The sequence below is a fragment of the Hevea brasiliensis genome, chromosome 8 (genome assembly GCF_030052815.1).
Source record: "Hevea brasiliensis isolate MT/VB/25A 57/8 chromosome 8, ASM3005281v1, whole genome shotgun sequence".
Classification (NCBI taxonomy): domain Eukaryota; kingdom Viridiplantae; phylum Streptophyta; class Magnoliopsida; order Malpighiales; family Euphorbiaceae; genus Hevea; species Hevea brasiliensis.
Window position 1 is genome coordinate 24,246,719 of NC_079500.1, and position 19,165 is coordinate 24,265,883.

At 31.5% G+C, this 19,165-nt stretch overlaps 1 protein-coding gene across 1 annotated transcript; it reads left to right on the top strand.

Annotated features, from left to right (window-relative positions):
• The first annotated feature begins 5,831 nt into the window (after positions 1 to 5,831).
• LOC110670101 (scopoletin glucosyltransferase-like) lies at positions 5,832 to 7,386 on the top strand. Its single transcript, XM_021832041.2, has one exon. The coding sequence runs from the start codon at positions 5,974 to 5,976 to the stop codon at positions 7,384 to 7,386; it is 1,413 nt and encodes a 470-aa protein (XP_021687733.2). The 5' UTR covers positions 5,832 to 5,973.
• Positions 7,387 to 19,165: the final 11,779 nt, after the last annotated feature.

Consider the following 19,165-nt stretch of genomic DNA (forward strand, 5'->3'; position numbering starts at 1 on the left):
ATGGCATAATTTGGGGTGATGTTCTTCATGAAAGTTTTAGATCTATATGCCCTCTAACGCCTGGCCAAATTTCAGGTCAATTTGACCTGTCTAACTCGAGTTATGACCAAATGAACAGTTACACTGTTCATTTGGTCAGTTTAGTGCAGTGGCAGCCTGCTATCAATTCACTTTGGTCAATTATTTCACCAAGTTTTGGTCAGTTTTTGGCCATGGTTCCTTAATGAAAATTGTGCTCTTTTATGTCTATTTTCATCTCCAATTGGTGGCATATCAATTGGACTTGTAAAATTTGAGTTTTGGTCCTTCAAAGTGGGTTTGGTCATGCTGCCAGCAGCATGACCATTGACCTACGAATTTGGTTTAATTTCCTACCATTCCCACACAACTTATTTGGTCATAATTGACCATTATTTCATTTCACAATAGGTTAAACATGCCATTTATGCATTTCTCCAAATTTTGGTTCATAAACCCTAGCATTGAAACCCTAATCTCACTAACTCTTGCATTTAACTACTTCTAATGATTTTAATGTTAATCATTTAACTAAGTAAGGTTTCTAAACTCATTCAATTGCATCATATTCATGCAAACCATACTCCTCTCAAGCTGCCCGAAATTTCAGTTTAATTCTTCCCCCATATTTGTTTCATTTAAATCAAGTTCTAAGCTCACTTAATTACCTAAACATGCATTTGAATGGATAAATAAAGAGTGTAGCATACTAACCTTAATTTAAATGCCAAGCCTTCAATTGTTCTCTTTCTTTCCTCTTTCTTTCTTGTGCTTAAGTTGAGATTAAAGGTTCTAGTGAGGTATTTAAGGAAGTTATGAAGGTTAAACAAAGAGAATTAAGCTTAAATGTAAGCTTGAAGGAAGAAATTTTCATGGAGGGAATTTGGGAATGATGAGGCGGCAAGATGGAAGGAAGAAGAGACTTTTCTAAATTTTTTTTTTGTTTTATTTTCCTTAGTCTTATCCCTTTTTGAAGACCAAAATTCCCTAATTAATAAAATAATTTAATTAAACCTTTATGACATCATACATGATGTCATCCCTTTGACTTTTCCAACCTCTTTCCTTTTCTTTTTTTCTATTTATTATTTTTTTTCTATTAGTTCTTTAATTTAATTCTCGATTCCGAAATTTTCTTTTCTCCGATTTTATTTGACAGTTAGGTCAGGAGTCAGCTCTCGGGGTCAATTGACCAAATTGCCCCTCGCCGGTTCATCCCGGTTTGCAAATAATCCAATATTTCTTCCGGCTCCCTGACCTAATTATTTGACTGGCTTAACAGTTCTTTTTCGTGATTTTCTCTTTTCCACTGTGTTCATAAGGGTCCTAAGGACCGCAACGTCTCTTTTTACGGTTTGAAATTTGAGTTTAAAATGACTTCGCAGTCGTTCCCGAGGAGGTCACTCATCGCTGTGACTATCGGCTCGTTTAACCTCTTATGTTCTGTTTTTCTTATTTATAGTTAACTAATTAAACATTACTAATTATTTATGTTTATGGCTTCTCAAGTTGTCTTAAGTGTGGCCCTAATCCCAATAATTGTCCAGACCGACACCGGTCACCGGAACAGTGAAATATACCAGGCTATACCAATAGGGGTGTTACATGTTGTATGTATCAATATAAAGTTGAGCAGTTGTAAATAAATTGTAATAATATTATTTTTGAATTTCCTTCTGTAAATTAATAATTGTACATATGAATTTCATATTTTATGCCTTGTGAATGGAGTTGTTAAATATGTTGAGATGATAAATTTTGATTTTGATTGTGGAATTACTTTGAAGTGATTTGAATTGAGTTGATTTGAGGTTTATTGGAGGTTGGGAGTTGTGAAAAATTTTTGGAAGTGTTTTTCTCAGGTATTTGAAGAACTATTTTCTCCAATTACAAACGGAACTCTGTCAAAATTTTTATAAAATTTGCGGCAAAAATGAAAATGGACAAAAATTTTTACTGGTATTTAAACTTTGAAGAAATGGTTTTTAATTCCTACCAAAATGCTCACCACTTCCAAAAGGTAAGAAAATTGTTTTAAAATCCCTTGTAGGGTACTTAATGAGTTATCGGTAGGTGAAGTTCGGTAGTTCATTAAGTATTCTACGGGATCATGTTATGCCTTACAGAGGAGTAAGGTGTGACATGCTAGCTCTATAATAATAATTTTTAAGAAATCATACTTGTAATAATATAAATATACATAGGAATAAATCAATTAAGTTTAAATTTAATCATTTTCAATTTTTTTTTAGTATTGATTTTTAAATAAAATTCTTTTTAAATTGTCGGTTTTACAAATTTTATAATTAATAATAATCTTTGAATGAGTTATATTATTTTTATTTTTTATAAATTATAATCATTAAAATATTTAATTTTAATTAATATTTATGATTTTATAAATATTAATATATTATTTTATTACTTAGATAGAAATTAATTTAAAAAATAATATGTAACTAATAAAATATTTTTAAATATACATAACAAATAACAAATTGTAAATGAAAAATTAGATATTAATAAAGTATTTTACTTATATTGTAATACGATTAGATTATTTTTTATTTATTAATATTTTATTTTAATTAATTACTTCTTATAAAATTATATATTTAATTAAAATTAAGTATAAATAGAATTAAAAATTTTAAATTTATAATAAATATAAAATTAATAATTTTAAATTTATACAAATTTTAAATTAATTTAAATAATAAAATATAATTATAATTAATTTAATTAAAAATAAAGGATATTTTTACTAAAACTAATATTCTCTCTTTTTTATACATTTATATATAAAAATAATAATAATAATAATAATATAAATGATTTATACTTTTTAAAATTACTAATTTAACATTTGAAATTTGAATTTTAAAAGTTCTTTTTATTTAAATTATGGCAATGATTTAATAAAAAATAATTCAATAATCTTGCGGTAATATTGCCTTATATTTTTTTAATATTTTAAAATTATTATAAAGAATGAAAATATTAAAATTAAAATTTAATTTTCAATAATAAAAATTCAATAATTGAGCTATTAGTCAAATAAGCGATTGAAAAATACATGTTACCAATTCCTATTATTCATGACAGTGACGACAAATGATAATACTATGGGTCTGTTTTTTCAACGTAATTCTGATAGGACAAACTCGTGCATTTTCCAACTTGCTAACCAAATAAAGCAAAACCACATGAAAGTCCAACATTAATTGTGAACTTGATTATGACAGTAACTATCAACACAATAATTTTCTGGTTTCGCGTGCTTACAACAATTGCAAGATAAAGGAAGCTGTCGTCAGCATATGCGTATTTAGAGACTTTCATATCTTTAAAGGACAAATTTTTTTATCATACATAATTATCAATAAAATTATATGTATATATGTGTGTGGACTAAATTCAATTAAATATTTTATTTTATTTTCTGGTCTTTTCATTATTTTAGTTATAAATATATTAATTTATTTTATAATTTTTAATTATATATATAGTTAAATTAAAGATTACATAATTAATGAGTAGTTAAAAGGTATATTATATAATATATTATGTATTAATAACATACTTTAAAACCTAGCTAAATGTTAATTCAAGTATGAATTTTAGAAAAATAATTACATAAAATTATTTCAAAAACTAATAATCAAACTGAAACGGTATCAAACAGAACTGGAATCAAAGAATCGAGAAGTACACCGAACTAAAATGAAAAAATGAAGAACCAAACCAAAATCGAAATCATACCAAAATTTTAATTCAATTTAAATTTCTAAATAGACCCGAACCGAAAATGAAACTGCACATCTCTTATAGCTATTGTCAAGCATTAATCCTGCTTCTAATTTCACTATTGTACACTGTAGAAGCATTTAACTATAAAGAAAGAAAGCAAACATATAAAATATTAATATTTACATGGTTCACTCTCTCCATATAGAGTTACATTCATGAGTATGCCATCTTCTACTATAAATATAATCATAAATTACAAGTTCAAAGCTATACCATCCATTAACCTAATTATACTTAAGAGAATCCTTACAACATAACTACTCATAGTAAATACAATAGTTAGCTCTCTTAGTTTTCTTTAGACATAACCCAATATATTTACTATGTAACTACTATACCACAAGAGATGTTTTCAACTACAAAGGACAAAAGTTCCTTCCTCTTGGACTATGCCCTTCTCCACCTTAGCCCTAAACTTTTCTCCCTTCATGAGATTGTAATAGGTAAGAGCCCCTCATCAATGGACAAAAATCTTCAACTATTGGCAAAGCTCTTCACTGTAATGGGCTATAATTTCACTCTATAAGCTGAAAGTCACTCTTTTTAATGGGCAAAACCACTCTCCATGGACAAAACTACTTTCCATGGACAAAGATAATTTAGCTACTGTGGGTTGTTTTTTTTCTTTGTGGCCCAGGATACTAAATATAGCTTAATTTAAAAAAATAAATTTAGGGTCTGTTTACTTGTATAAAATAATTTTCTGTTTTTCATTTTTAATTTTTGAAGAAAACTATAGATTTCATTTTCTATGAAAAATAAGGAAAAATATAGAAAACGTGTTCACCTGCTATTAAAAAAAATTATTTACTCCTTTTGTAATTAAAAAAATAAATTATTCTAAAAACATATTTTACTTTTAATGTTTTTTAATATGTATTAGTCATTTATTTTATAATAATATAATGATTAATTTTTTGTTATTGTATATAAATATTTTTCAGAATAATTATTCAATTTTAGAAATTAAAATTTTATAACGTAATTTTAATTTTAAAAAAGTCATAATTTTTTATTTAGCAAAAAGTTAAAAAATAAAATATTAATTATAAAAAAACAAAAATTAACTTAAAGATTTTTTGAAATGTTAGTTAAATTTTAGAAAATTAAAAAATTAATTTTTTTAATTTTCTATTTGAAAAATTGACACATGTAAATACAAAATCCTAATTCTCAGTTTTCTTAAATTTTTTTTTTCAAAAAATTACTTAATTTTCCATAAATGATGAGACCCATAAAGTTTTATCTAATCTACCCACGTCAATAAACAATTATAAGTTTAAATTGATGATTTAAATAATCGTGATTAAAATAATAATATTGATAATAATTCATATCTTGATTTGATGATGATCTCAGCAATTTAGAATATTTCAACTACGATGGTAAGAATACAATAAAATAAAGCCATAAATATTTATATATTATAGCTTTTGGAATTTATTAAGTAGTTTCAATTTATATAATAACCAAGAAATTCTTGGGCTCCAAGAAATTTGACCAAATAAAAGAGCATTATTAGTATATAATAAACAAAAGGATGATGATGAGAAATTTAGTAGTAAAACATGCAAAAACCGATTCCCAAATGCTTACGTAAAATTCTACTTTTTGGCGCTTGAATGCAATTTCAAGGCGTATATGGAAAAGTTGGTTAGTTCTTGTGTTGTTGATTAAAATTTTAATTTTAAAATATTAGATTATACACAAATTCTCTCTTTATTTTTTAGAAATTCTCTTCTAAATTTTTAAATTTATTCTAAAATAATCTTACCCTACTAACACACCATTCTTTAAATATTTTACTCCATTAAAATTTTAAGTTTGCTCTATTAAATTTTGTTTTTGCTTCTAAAGTAATCTTGTCTACATTGATTCCATCCATTTTTTTAAGATATTTCACTTTAATAGTATTTTATTTCATAAAATTTTAGATTTACCTCCACTGTTTATATATACAGAGAGTGAGGAAGCTTCTTTCTCTCCCTCAATGTCTCAATCACATGCATAAGCATGATTGGCTCAGTTTATTATAATGTGAAATTATAAAAATTTACAAACAAGCAATATCAACTACCCAGCATTCTTTCATTCCCTCTACAATCCTTTTGCCTTTCAAATTCCCAACCTTGTTTTAACCTTTCCATGGATTCACAGCTTCATATTGCATTGTTCCCATTTATGGCCTATGGTCACATGATCCCAACCATGGGCATGGCCAGGCTATTTGCTAGGCATGGGTTGAAGGCAACCATTATTACTACTCCCTCTAATGTGCCTTTCTTCTCTAAGGCAATTGAAAGAGATAGGCAATTGGGTTTTGAAATCTTTATTCAGCTAATGAATTTCCCTTCTGCAGAGGTTGGGCTACCAGAAGGTTGTGAAAATGCAAGTTCCATCAATACACCAGAAATGATTCCAAAGTTCTACAAGGCTATTAGCCTGCTTCAAAACCCACTTGAAAATGTCCTGAAAGATTGTCATCCCAATTGTCTTGTGGCAGACATGATGTTTCCATGGGCTACAGATGTTGCAAGCAAATTTGGAATTCCAAGGCTGGTTTTCTACGGAATAAGCACTTTTGCCCTTTGTGTGTTTGATTCATTGAGACGCTATAAGACCCACAAAGGCCTAGCATCTGATTTTGATCCTTTCACAGTGCTTGGCCTGCCTAACCAGATCAAGTTGACAAGATTACAGTTGCCAGATTATATTAGAGAGAAAAATGAGCTTACAGAACACAAGGATCAAATTATCCAATCAGAGGTGAAAAGCTATGGAGTCCTGATAAATAGTTTCTATGAGCTTGAACCAGCATACTTAGAACACTACAGGAAGGTCATAGGAAGGAAGGCATGGCTAATTGGCCCGCTCTCTTTCTGTAACAAGGATACTGAAGATGAAGTACAAAGAGGAGACAAAACCTCCATTGATGAACATGAATGTTTGAAATGGCTAGATTTAAAGAAACCCAACTCAGTTCTGTACATATGTTTCGGAAGCATGTTCAATTTTTCATGTCCTCAATTGCTTGAGCTTGCCAGGGCTCTTGAAGCTTCAGGACAGAACTTCATTTGGGTTGTGAAAAAAGAAGACAAATTTCTACCAGAAGGATTTGAGAAGAGGATGGAAGGGAAAGGTTTGATAATAAGGGGATGGGCACCACAAGTGTTGATCCTGGATCATGAAGCCACTGGAGGATTTATGACTCACTGTGGATGGAACTCAACATTGGAAGCTGTAGCTGCTGGGGTTCCAATGGTCACATGGCCATTATATGCAGAACAATTCTTCAATGAAAAGCTAGTTACAGAGGTTCTGAAAGTTGGAATCGGTGTTGGTTCCCAGGAATGGTCTAGACATGAAAAGAAGATTCTAATTAGAATGGAAGATATAGAGAAGGCAGTGACTCTGGTGATGGTTGGTGAAGAATGTGAGGTGATGAAAAACAGAGCAAAGGAACTTAAAGAAATGGCAAGGAAGGCTGTTGAAGACGGAGGATCATCTTTCTCTGATTTAAATGCTTTGTTAGAAGAACTTAAGGTCATCAATGTATGAATATTGGCAATGTATGAACTTAAAACCTTAAACTTAATTGTTTCAGAAATAAAATATACCTTAGGGTATTTTGATATTTTTACTATAATTAATAATAAATTAGGTGAAATTTGAGTAAAGAGACCAATTTATTAACAGAATAAAAAATAAAAAACTAATTTATTTGATTTGAAAAATGATGCAATGTGTAGCATATAGAGATTGTCACAAGAACAAATCTCCAAAAAAACAACAAAGGTTTAATCTAAAATTTCAAGAAGAAAGAGATAAAAGTAAGCAAATAAGTTTTATTGAAAATTGCAAAAATAAACAAAGTTACAAAATCTGAATATAATGGAGGGGATTTATAGGGTTTGATAGTCCTAAACTAATTAAAATAAAAAAACTATTATCTATAAGTTTTAGATAAATATAAATATAATAGGGAATCTAGATAAAGTAAGAAAATAACTAATTCTAATTGAAATTGAATAACTAATAAATATTTCTATTAAAATAAAATAAAATTAAATAAATTTTCCACATCATTCACCCCACTTGAAAAAAGACTCTTCCTCGAGCTAGTTTTTAGATATTCAATTGCACAATCAGGTAGTTATGAGTACAAATCAACCGCATTAAAGGTATTGGAAATGTTCCCATCCAATACGAAAGATCAACAATATACGCATTGCCATCGATCTTCTTAGCGATCTTAAATGGACCATATTTCCTTTGTTTAAGCATATGGTGTCCCCCCAACAATCCTTGCTTTGCTCATAAACACCATGACTACATCTCCCACCTCAAATACTTTGAATCTTCTATGTCTATTCATAGCTTCTTTATACTTTGCATTAACTTTCTCAAGCCTTTTCTTCACATCCTCTTGAACCGATTACACTTGTTCAGCAAGATTCTTGCAGCTGCACTCAAACCTAGAACCTTTGGAAGCTTTACCAAGTCTAAGGCATGATTAGGAACCTTAGTGTACATGATAGAGAATGGAGTCCTTCCCATAGCAATATGGACAACATTGTTGTAAGCAAATTTAGCTTGTGCTATGGCAAAGTCCCACTACTTTGGTCTATCCTTACAAATGCATCTTATCAAATTCCCTAACGTTTTATTCACCACTTCTGTTTGACTATCAGTTTGGGGATGCAATGTGCCACTAATCTTTAATGAAGAATCAAATAATTTCCATAAACTGATCCAAAAGTGACTTAAGAACTTGGTGTCATAATCAGATGTGATGGTCTTTGGCACTCCATGCAAGCGTACAAACTCCCTAAAAAATAGTTTGGCTGTAAAAGTTGCATCTGCTGTCTTCTTGCAAGGTAAGAAATGTGCCATTTTAGAGAACCTATCAGCAACAACAAAAAGTGAATCCATACCTTATTGAGTTCGTGGTAAACCTAACATGAAGTCCATCGATAGGTCCTCCCATATGGCATTTGGCAAGGGCAAAGGCATGTAAAGGCCTATATTTTGTGTTTGTCCTTTGCATGTTTGACACACATAACATCTAGAAACAATGTGAATCATATCCCTCCTTAATTTAGGCTAATAGTATCTACTTTTCATAGTTTCAATGGTCTTATCCCTTCCAAGATGTCCTGTTAAGCCGCTTCCATGCAAATCCCTAATGTCTTTCTCATGAATAGATGTACGAGGAGGACAAAGTTGTCCACCTTTCATGAGATAGCCATCATGCATAAAATAATCATTATGGGATTGGTTTAACATGCATTTCCCCCATACTTCTTTAAAATCCTTATCATCCACATATAAATCTTTCAAATGCTCAAATCCCTCAATCTCCACACTAAGGGTTTTAATCAAGGCCATCCTTCAACTTAAAGCATCAGCTACTACATTGTGTTGCCCTAGTTTGTGAATCAACTTGTATGGGAATATATCCACAAAAGCTGACCACCTAGATGCATATCATTCCTAATTTGCTTTTGGCTTCCTAGGAACTTCAATGCTTGGTGATCGATATAGAATATAAATTCTTTCGCAATAAAATAGTGCTCCCATGTCTTTCAAGCCCTTATAACTACATAAAATTCTTTATCATAAGCATATCACTTTCTCCTAAGCTCGCTCAGCTTCTCACTAAAGAAGGCAATTGGTTTCTTTTTTTCTTAGGAAGGCATAGTGCTAATGAAGGAGCGGAAGCATGAAAAATACAAGTTTATATCATTGAATTCAAAATTTTTTTACCTAGGGTCATATGCATAATGCAAGATTTATTTTTATCTATTTGATTTCAATGATAAACAGCATATTAAAACTCTTTTAATATGTTTTTGGATCTACATTTGCCATTTAAGATTTTAGAATTAATTAGATTAATTTTAAGAACCCTAAAATAGATCAAGAACAAGTGCACTAACCTTTTGATGCACTGCAGTGTTTTTGGCACATTTGGGATGTGTCTTTAGGACACCAGATGTTGTTCCTCTAGCTTGTCCACACCAAGATCACCTATGGTAGCCCTTGAACAGCTTCTAAAGCTTTTTCTATGAATTAGAAAATCAAGTTTTGCCTTTTGAGAGATTACAGATGTAAACAAGACACTAGAAACAATTTCTAGTATTTTTAATTCAAGAGATTATTTGCTAATCTCTTTGAATTGATGAGAGATGAAGAAAAAGAGAGGAGAGGGCAGCCAAGGGTGGCGAGACAAAGAGAGAATAGCAGCCCACACGTTTCACTCTTTCATAACAACACTTATATAGCTAGGTCATCACTTAAAACCCTTGCCACATGTCACCTTCTGATTGGCTCTAGGTTTAATTGACCCAATCACATTGTGCCAAGTGTCAAACCTATATTTAATCTTGATTTTAATCATCTTACATGATTAAAAGACATATGGCAAGCTTATGTGTAGTGCCATGTGTCACCATCTCATGGTGCCACATGTCACCCTGTGAAATGACCAAAATACCCCTGTGTCTTAATTTTGAGTTCTCAACCTAAAATAATTATTTCTCTTATTTTAATCAATTTATATCAAATATAAATTAATTAATTAATCTCTATTAATTAATTTCTCATTAATTAAATTCATATTTAAACACTTTAAATATAAATTTAACTTATACTATACATCCAATAACCTAGATTTAGTTTCAAGCCATGCTAGGGACTTTGCAATCTAATTGTAAACCAAACCTATTTAATTAATCAATTAAACTCTTTAATTAATTAATTAAATCATATTTAATTTGGTGATTACTTGTGTATGTGTGTGACTTACTAGGCTCATCACTAATTGGCAATGAGACATGATATCAACTCTTAATATCATCAGAACTCTTTCTTACCATAAATGATTTCTCTAAATCATTTTATGCACCTCATAGACCATGGTTAACACCTAGCATAGCGTGACATGGCTACCCAATCAGTAATAAGGTTTACCTTAAATGAACTTATAATCATATGTTACCATGCACTAGAATCTCTCTGTTACAAAATCCTAATTCGAGCTGGAGTCATGGTCTATGTCAAATCCCATTTGCTATGAATATTATGTTCTTTTTTAATTCCAATTCTTGATTAAAAAGATTTTCTCATCAGAAACTCTTTTCTGAATAAATCTATCTGTCCTGGCCAGGAACTTGAAACATCAAGAACAATTAAATGAACATAGGATTTTATCCCTATTTACTTAGAGGAACAGATTCCATCTTGATCAACACCTACCTCCATATATAACTAGTAGGAGCTAATACATGCCCATATATCCATACACAGTACAAGTATGAAAGCAGTATCAAACTCAAACCACTTATATACAAGATAACCGTGCCATCTCAGGTCTAAAGATTATATGCACTGATATGATTTATAACAATACATTGACAAGAGTAAACTCCATGTGCTTGTCATAAATGTCACTGGTTTGACCTACTTATCATGTATAAGTACCTATCATGTTTGTTATATGGCATGAGACTCACCATTCCATCTTATTTATATCTCATATAAATAACTTGGGAACAAATATGAATACAATCTTTCTGGATAAGTCATATCCTTATTGTGAAGTATTCTCGATTGTGAACCTATTTATGATACTTTGTGCTAGAAATACTGTCACTCATATTCTTAACAACTTAAGAATAGAATTTCTAACAAAATATCAATGGACCTTTTCTATTACACATAAATATATTATGTAAACAGAAAAGTGAAAATGCCTTTTATTAATAAAACATGTACAATATACATACTAAATGATATGCTCTAGGGCATACTACTAACAATCTCCCACTAGCACTAGAGCTATTCATTATAATATCTTAGACCCATCTTCTCAAGATGTCGGTCTAACTGAGCTTTTGATAAAGGCTTAGTGAACGAATCAGCTGGATTTTCAGCTGATGCTATTTTCTGCATGGCTGTATCGCCTTGCCCAATTATCTCTCTGATAATGCGGTAGCGCCTTTCTATGTGTTTAGATTTCTAATGAGACCGGGGTTTTTTTTATATCAAAACAGCTTCTTTTACAGCATCTGATGCAGCAATATACTCAGTCTCAGTAGTGGAATTTGCAGTCATACTCTATTTGGAACTCTTCCAACTAACTGTACCTCCATTACAAATGAACACATACCCAGAGGTAGACTTTCTATCATCGACATCTGATTGGAAATCAGAATCAGTATAACTATCCAATTGCAAGTCTCCACCTCCATATATTAAGAATAAATCCTTAGTTCTTCTCAAGTGCTTAAGGATATTCTTGACAGCTATCCAGTATTCCAAACCTGGATTGGATTGATACCTGTTAGTTAAATTAACAGCATATGCAATATCCGGCCTAGTACACAATATTGCATACATCAAACTTCTAATAGCAGAAGCATATGGAATCCTGGCCATTTTATCTCTTTCTTTAGGTGTCTTTGTAGACGTCTCTTTAGAAAGGTAGATACCATGTCTCACTGGTAATAATCCTCTCTTGGAATCAATGCATGTTAAACCTCTTTAACACCTTTTCCAAGTATAACTTTGGGATAAAACAATTATTCTTTTTGCTCTATCTCTATAGATGTGAATCCCAAGAATATAGGTTGCCTCCCTTTAGTCTTTCATGGAGAATGTATTTGACAACTATACCTTTTATAGTTGTCAACATACCTGTGTCATTACCTATTAACAAACTATTATCCACATATAAGACAAGGAAAGTGATAGCACTATCACTAACCTTCTTATATACACATGGCTCATCTTCATTTTTGATAAAACCAAATGACTTAATGGCTTCATCAAAACAGATGTCCCAACTCCTCAAAGCTTGTTTCAACCCATAAATGGATCGCTTTAGCTTGCGCACTTTGGAATCATCTTGGGATTCAAAACCCCTAGGTTGTTCCATGAAAATGTTTTCTTCAATGTATCCATTGAGAAAAGCTATTTTGACATCCATCTGCCAAATCTCATAACCATAGTATGCAGCTATTGCTAATAGAATCCTAATTGATTTAAGCATGGCAACAGGCGAGAAAGTCTCCTCATAGTCGATTCCTTGCCTTTGGCGAAACCTTTAAGCTACTAGCCTTGCTTTATAGGTCTCTACCTTTCCATCAGAACCAATTTTCTTCTTGAAAACCCATTTGTTTCCTATAGGTACAATACCTTCAGGTGGGTTAACAAGATCCCAAACTTGATTCTTATACATGGAATCAATCTTGGATTTCATAGCATCAATCCATTTTGAAGAGTCTATATCTGATATAGCTTCTTCATAGGTAAGTGGATCATCGCCATGATCTACTTCTTCATGAGTAGACAACTCTTGTTTTTCTTCATGAAGGAAACCATATCTCACTGGTGGGTGAGATACCCTGGTTGTTCTACGAGGAACAACTGTAGATGTTTCATCAATAGGTGTAGGTTGACTAGATGGATCTATATCCATCTGATATGTTGGTTTATCAGAATTCTCCAATTCCAACTCTATTTGCCTTCCTTTGCCTCCTTCTTGAACAAACTGTTGTTCAAAAAATGTGGCATCTCTACTTATCACAACCTTTTGTGATGTAGGCAAATAATATCCAAAACAATCTTTTTGATATCCAACAAATCGACCCTTTTCTGACCTGGTTTCCAATTTATCAGTGTTCAACTTTTTGGTATAAGCTGGATAACCCCAAATCTTAACATACTTAAGACTTGGTTTTCTCCCATGCCATATCTCATAAGGTGTGAAAGATATTGATTTTGTTAGAATCCTATTCAGAATATACAAAGCTGATTCTAATGCAAATCCCCAAAAAGAGATTGGCATATCAGTATAACTCATCATAGTACGTACCATATCCAATAGGGTACGATTTCTCCTTTCAGATATACCATTCAGCTGTGATGTTCTTGGAGGAGTCAGCTGGAAACAATGCCATGCTCTCTCAAGTATTCATCAAATTCAGTACTCAAGTATTCACCTCCACGATCTGATCGAAGAGCTTTAATACTTTTTCCTGTTTAATTTTCTACTTCAGATTTAAATTATTTGAACTTTTCAAAGGATTCATGTTTGTATTTCATCAAATACAAATACCCAAACCTTGATTTATCATCAGTAAAGGTAATAAAGTAATGAAAATCACCTCTAGCCATTTCTCTAAATGGGCCACATACATCACTATGTATTAGTTCCTAAATATTTTCAGCTCTTAGTCCTTGTCCAATAAAGGGTGATCTAGTCATTTTGCCCTGAAGGCAGGATTCACAAGTTGGAGTAAGCTCAGAGCCCAATGAGGATAAAATCCCCATTTTCTCCAGTTTTGCAATCCTATCTTCTGCAACATGACCTAATCTTAACTGCCAAATATATTTTGAACTTGAGTTGATTTTCATCATGGCATTGCATTCTTTTGGATTGCTATACTCTGGACAATTCCCTTCCCAGTACCCATCCTACTGGCAGTGGAAACACTTTCCTTTGCCTTTGTCAGCTTTTATCTTTGTTTTTCTGTTTGGCTATCTTTTTGGAAGATCCTAGAACTTGAGGTCTCTTTTTCTAATTTCCCTTCTTCTTGTTAGACTTTCCAGCAAAAGAAGATGCAATCAAAGCTACCTCTTCTCCTTTATTGCTCGGCATATTCTTTTGGGCAATAACCAACATGTTGAGTAAAATAGCCAAGGTGCATTCCTGTTTAGTCATATGGAAATTTGTCACAAAATTCCTAAATGTCTCAGGTAGGGACTGAAGGATCAAATCTGTCTGCAGTTGGAAATCCATGTTAAAGCCAAGATGTTCCAGCTGCTCAATCAGCCTAATCATCTTGTGGACATGATCCCCAACATTCTGTCCCTCAGACATCCTCAAGTGGAATAGCTCCCTAGATATCTCATACCTAGCATTCCTGCTGTGTTCACCATATAACTCTTGTAGGTGAAGGAGGATCTCACTCGCACTCTGCATGTTCTCATGCTGCTTCTGTAACTCATTACTTATAGAAGCAAGCATGTAACACTTAGCCCTCATATCATGCTCCTTCCACTTGTCCAACGTTTCATGTTCCTCTTGAGTGGCCTCTGGAGGTAAGGGACCAGGAACATTTGAGTCTGGAACATATCCCATATGTTCAAGGTTCAGGACAAGTTTCAAATTTCTTAGCCAATCAGATAAATTAGGTCCTGTCAATCTATTGCGATCAAGTATGCTTGCAAGGATATTGGATGGTGGTGGTTATGGTGTGCTCATTATTATCATAAAATTAACTACAAAAAATAACCAGATTAATTAGTAAATGTATCATGTAATTAACTAAAATGATTATGGTCTTTTAATCAAATTGGTCCTCCCACTAACTTAGCGAATCCTACACTTCCAAAGTAGAAAACGGAAATCCTAGTTGGATGGATTTCTAGTGGGTGATTGAATTCTTATAATTCTATTGATCATCCTCAGGTACATCCATTATTGGAATTATAATAAACTATAAGTGAGCAATTCCTTGCCCATCACATCTCATGTGAGGTTCAATCCATTACCTAGCCCCTAATGCTCAAAATCTCAGGTACATCCATTATTGACTTATCTTGCATTAGTTAAGTTGATTCCATTGAGCCAGTAATTATGCAAATAATTTTAATGTCCTCAGGTACATCCAATAGTGGCCACCAAACCATTTACATATTTACAATATCTCATGCTTAACAATTATTCTTAAGAAAATCTCTTAAATTAATTGCATCATATGCAAGTATTTAAAATTTTTTAAAATAATTACCTTAATGGAGGGCCCATGTTATAATTATTTTAATTATAACATATCCAACTTAATCATTTGTTTGGAGGATTTTGTGGTCGTCCTAATTACTATTAAGGTCTCACTTTGCACATTATCCAATTAGCATGCATACATCATAGACTTGCATACATTCCCATACATTTCATGCATTCCCATACATTTCATGCATTCATGAATAATAAATAAATATGGTATGATCATGGACTTTTCTAAGGGATTCAATTCTGAGCCACCAAGAATTGAATAAGGGAATTCCTAGGTGCATTTCATTCATTCATATTACAAGAGTTGCTGAAGGAGTACATAATCAACACTTGATATTGGATTCCTCCCACTGGTCCCACCAATGCTCTTGAGCTCCTTGATCTTCTTGCAATCTAATTACATAGTAATCCTTGGCATACTAAGGTAAATTTACAAGAACTAAATAAATGAAATTACAACCCAAAATTATTACAACCTTAATAATACATGCCCAAAAATAAATTAAAATAAATTAATTAATTTACAACCTAAAAAAACATAGAAGAAATAAATCCAATCACATTGGTCTTTTACAGTCCATGATCATCCATCATACATATCACTATTTAACAATTAAAAAAAAACATACATACTTAAATTAAATTGAATATCTCATATTCAACTTAAAAATCCATATTTGAATATGTTCAAACAAATTTAAAAATTCATATTTGAATCACATTCAAACAAATTTAAAAATTTAGATTTGAATCACATTCAAACAAATTCAAAAATTCAGATTTGTATCACATTCAAACAACTTTTAAAATTCAGTTTTGAATCACATTCAAACAACTTTAAAAATTCAGATTTGAATCAAAATTTAATTGTGTAAATAAAACTCTAATTAAACAATTTAATTAGACATAAAATGGACATAATTATGAGCATTAGACCATACAACAATTGCACAAATATTGCCCAAAACCATGCTCACCATAAGGGATGAACAAACCTTGTGCACACATGGTGTCCCATCTAAGCCGCCACCTTTTCATTGCAACCAGGAATGGATCTTTCATCTCATTATCATACCACACAATTAAATCATATAATCAACAATCTAAATGGCAAATGTAATGGCTCTGATACCAATTGAATGAGCGGAAGCATAAAAAACACAAGTTTATATTATTGAATTCAAAAATTTTTCACCTAAGGTCATATGCATTATGCAAGATTTATTTTTATCTATTTGATTTTAATGATAAACAGCATATTAAAACTCTTTTAATATGTTTTTGGATCTACATTTGTCATTTAAGATTTTAGATTTAATCAGATTAATTTTAAGAACCCTAGATTAGATCAAGAATAAGTGCACTAACCTTTTGATGCATTGCAGTGTATTTGACACCTTTGAGATGTGTCTTTAGGACACCAGATATTGTCCCTCTAGCTTGTCCACACCAAGATCACCTATGGCAGCCCTTGAACAGCTTCTAAAGCTTTTTTTATGAATTAGAAAATCAAGTTTTGCCTTTTGAGAGATTACAGATGTAAACAGGACACTAGAAACAATTTCTAGTATTTTTAATTCAAGAGATTGTTTGCTAATCTCTTTGAATTGATGAGAGATGAAGAAAAAGAGGGTAGAGGGCAGCCAAGGGTGGCGGCACAAAGAGAGAATAGCAGCCCACACATTTTACTCTTTCATAACAACACTTATATAGCTAGGTCATCAATTAAAACCCTTGCCACATGTCACCTTCTGATTAGCTCTAGGTTTAATTGACCCAATCACATTGTGCCAAGTGTCAAACCTATATTTAATCTTGATTTTAAGCATCTTACATGATTAAAAGACATATGGCAAGCTTATGTGTAGTGCCATGTGTCACCTTCTCATGGTGCCACATGTTACCTTGTGAAATGACCAAAATACCCCTGTGTCTTAATTTTGAGTTCTCAACCTAAAATAATTATTTCTCTTCTTTTAATCAATTTATATCAAATATAAAATAATTAATTAATCTCTATTAATTAATTTCTCATTAATTAAATTCATATTTAAACACTTTAAATATAAATTTAACTTATACTATATATCCAATAACCTAGATTTAGTTTCAAGCCATGCTAGGGACTTTGCAATCTAATTGCAAATCAAACCTATTTAATTAATCAATTAAACTCTTTAATTAATTAATTAAATTATATTTAATTTGGTGATTACTTGTGTATGTGTGTGACTTACTAGGCTCATCACTAAATGGCAATGAGACATGATATCAACTCTTAATATCATCAGAACTCTTTCTTATCATAAATGATTTCTCTAAATCATTTTATGCACCTCATAGACCATGGTTAACACCTAGCGTAGCGTCCCATGGCCACCCAATCAGTAATAAGGTTTACCTTAAATGAACCTATAATCATATATTACCATGCACTAGAATCTCTCTGTTACAAAATCCCAATTCGAGCTGGAGTCATGGTCTATGTCAAACCCCATTTGCTATGAATATTATGTTCTTTTTTAATTCCCGTTCTTGATTAAAAAGATTTTCTCATCAGAAACTCTTTTCTGAATAAATCTATCTGTCCTGGCCAGGAACTTGAAACATCAAGAACAATTAAATGAACATAGGATTTTATCCCTATTTACTTAGAGGAACAGATTCCATCTTGATGCCTACCTCCATATATAACTAGTAGGAGCCAACACATGCCCATATACCCATACACAGTATAAGTATGAAAGCAGTATCAAACTCAAACCACCTATATACAAGATAACTGTGCTATCTCAGGTCCAAAGATTATATGCATTGATATGATTTATGATAATACATTGACAAGAGTAAATTCCATGTACTTGTCATAAATGTCACTGGTTCGACCTACTTATCATGTATAAGTGCCTATCATGTTTGTTATATGGCATGAGACTCACCATTCCATCTTATTTATATCTCAGATAAATAACTTGGGAACAAATATGAATACAATCTTTTTAGATAAGTCATGTCCTTATTTTGAAGTATCCTCGATTGTGAACCTATTTATGATACTTTGTGCTAGAAATACTGTCACTCATATTCTTAACAACTTAAGAATAAAATTTCTAACAAAATATCAATAGACCTTTTCTATTACACATAAATATATTATGTAAATGGAAAAGTGAAAATGCCTTTTATTATTAAAATATGTACAAGATACATACTAAATGATATGCTCTATGGCATACTACTAACAGCTAATTCCCACACCATTAGCATTACATTCAACTTTAAATAATTTTTCAAAGTTAGGAAAAGCTAGCACAAGTGCTATAGATAGCTTCTCTTTAATCAAAGAAAAACTCTTTTCTTATTGTTCACCCTTTTCAAAATTCCCCTTCTTCAAATATTCAGTAATAGGTGCAGTAATGCTACAAAAATGCATAATAAATCTCCTATAAAAGGTTACTAGACCATAAAAACTCCTTACTTCGCTCACCGTTTTAGGTGTAGGCCACTCTTTAATAGCCCTTGCCTTCTTTTCAT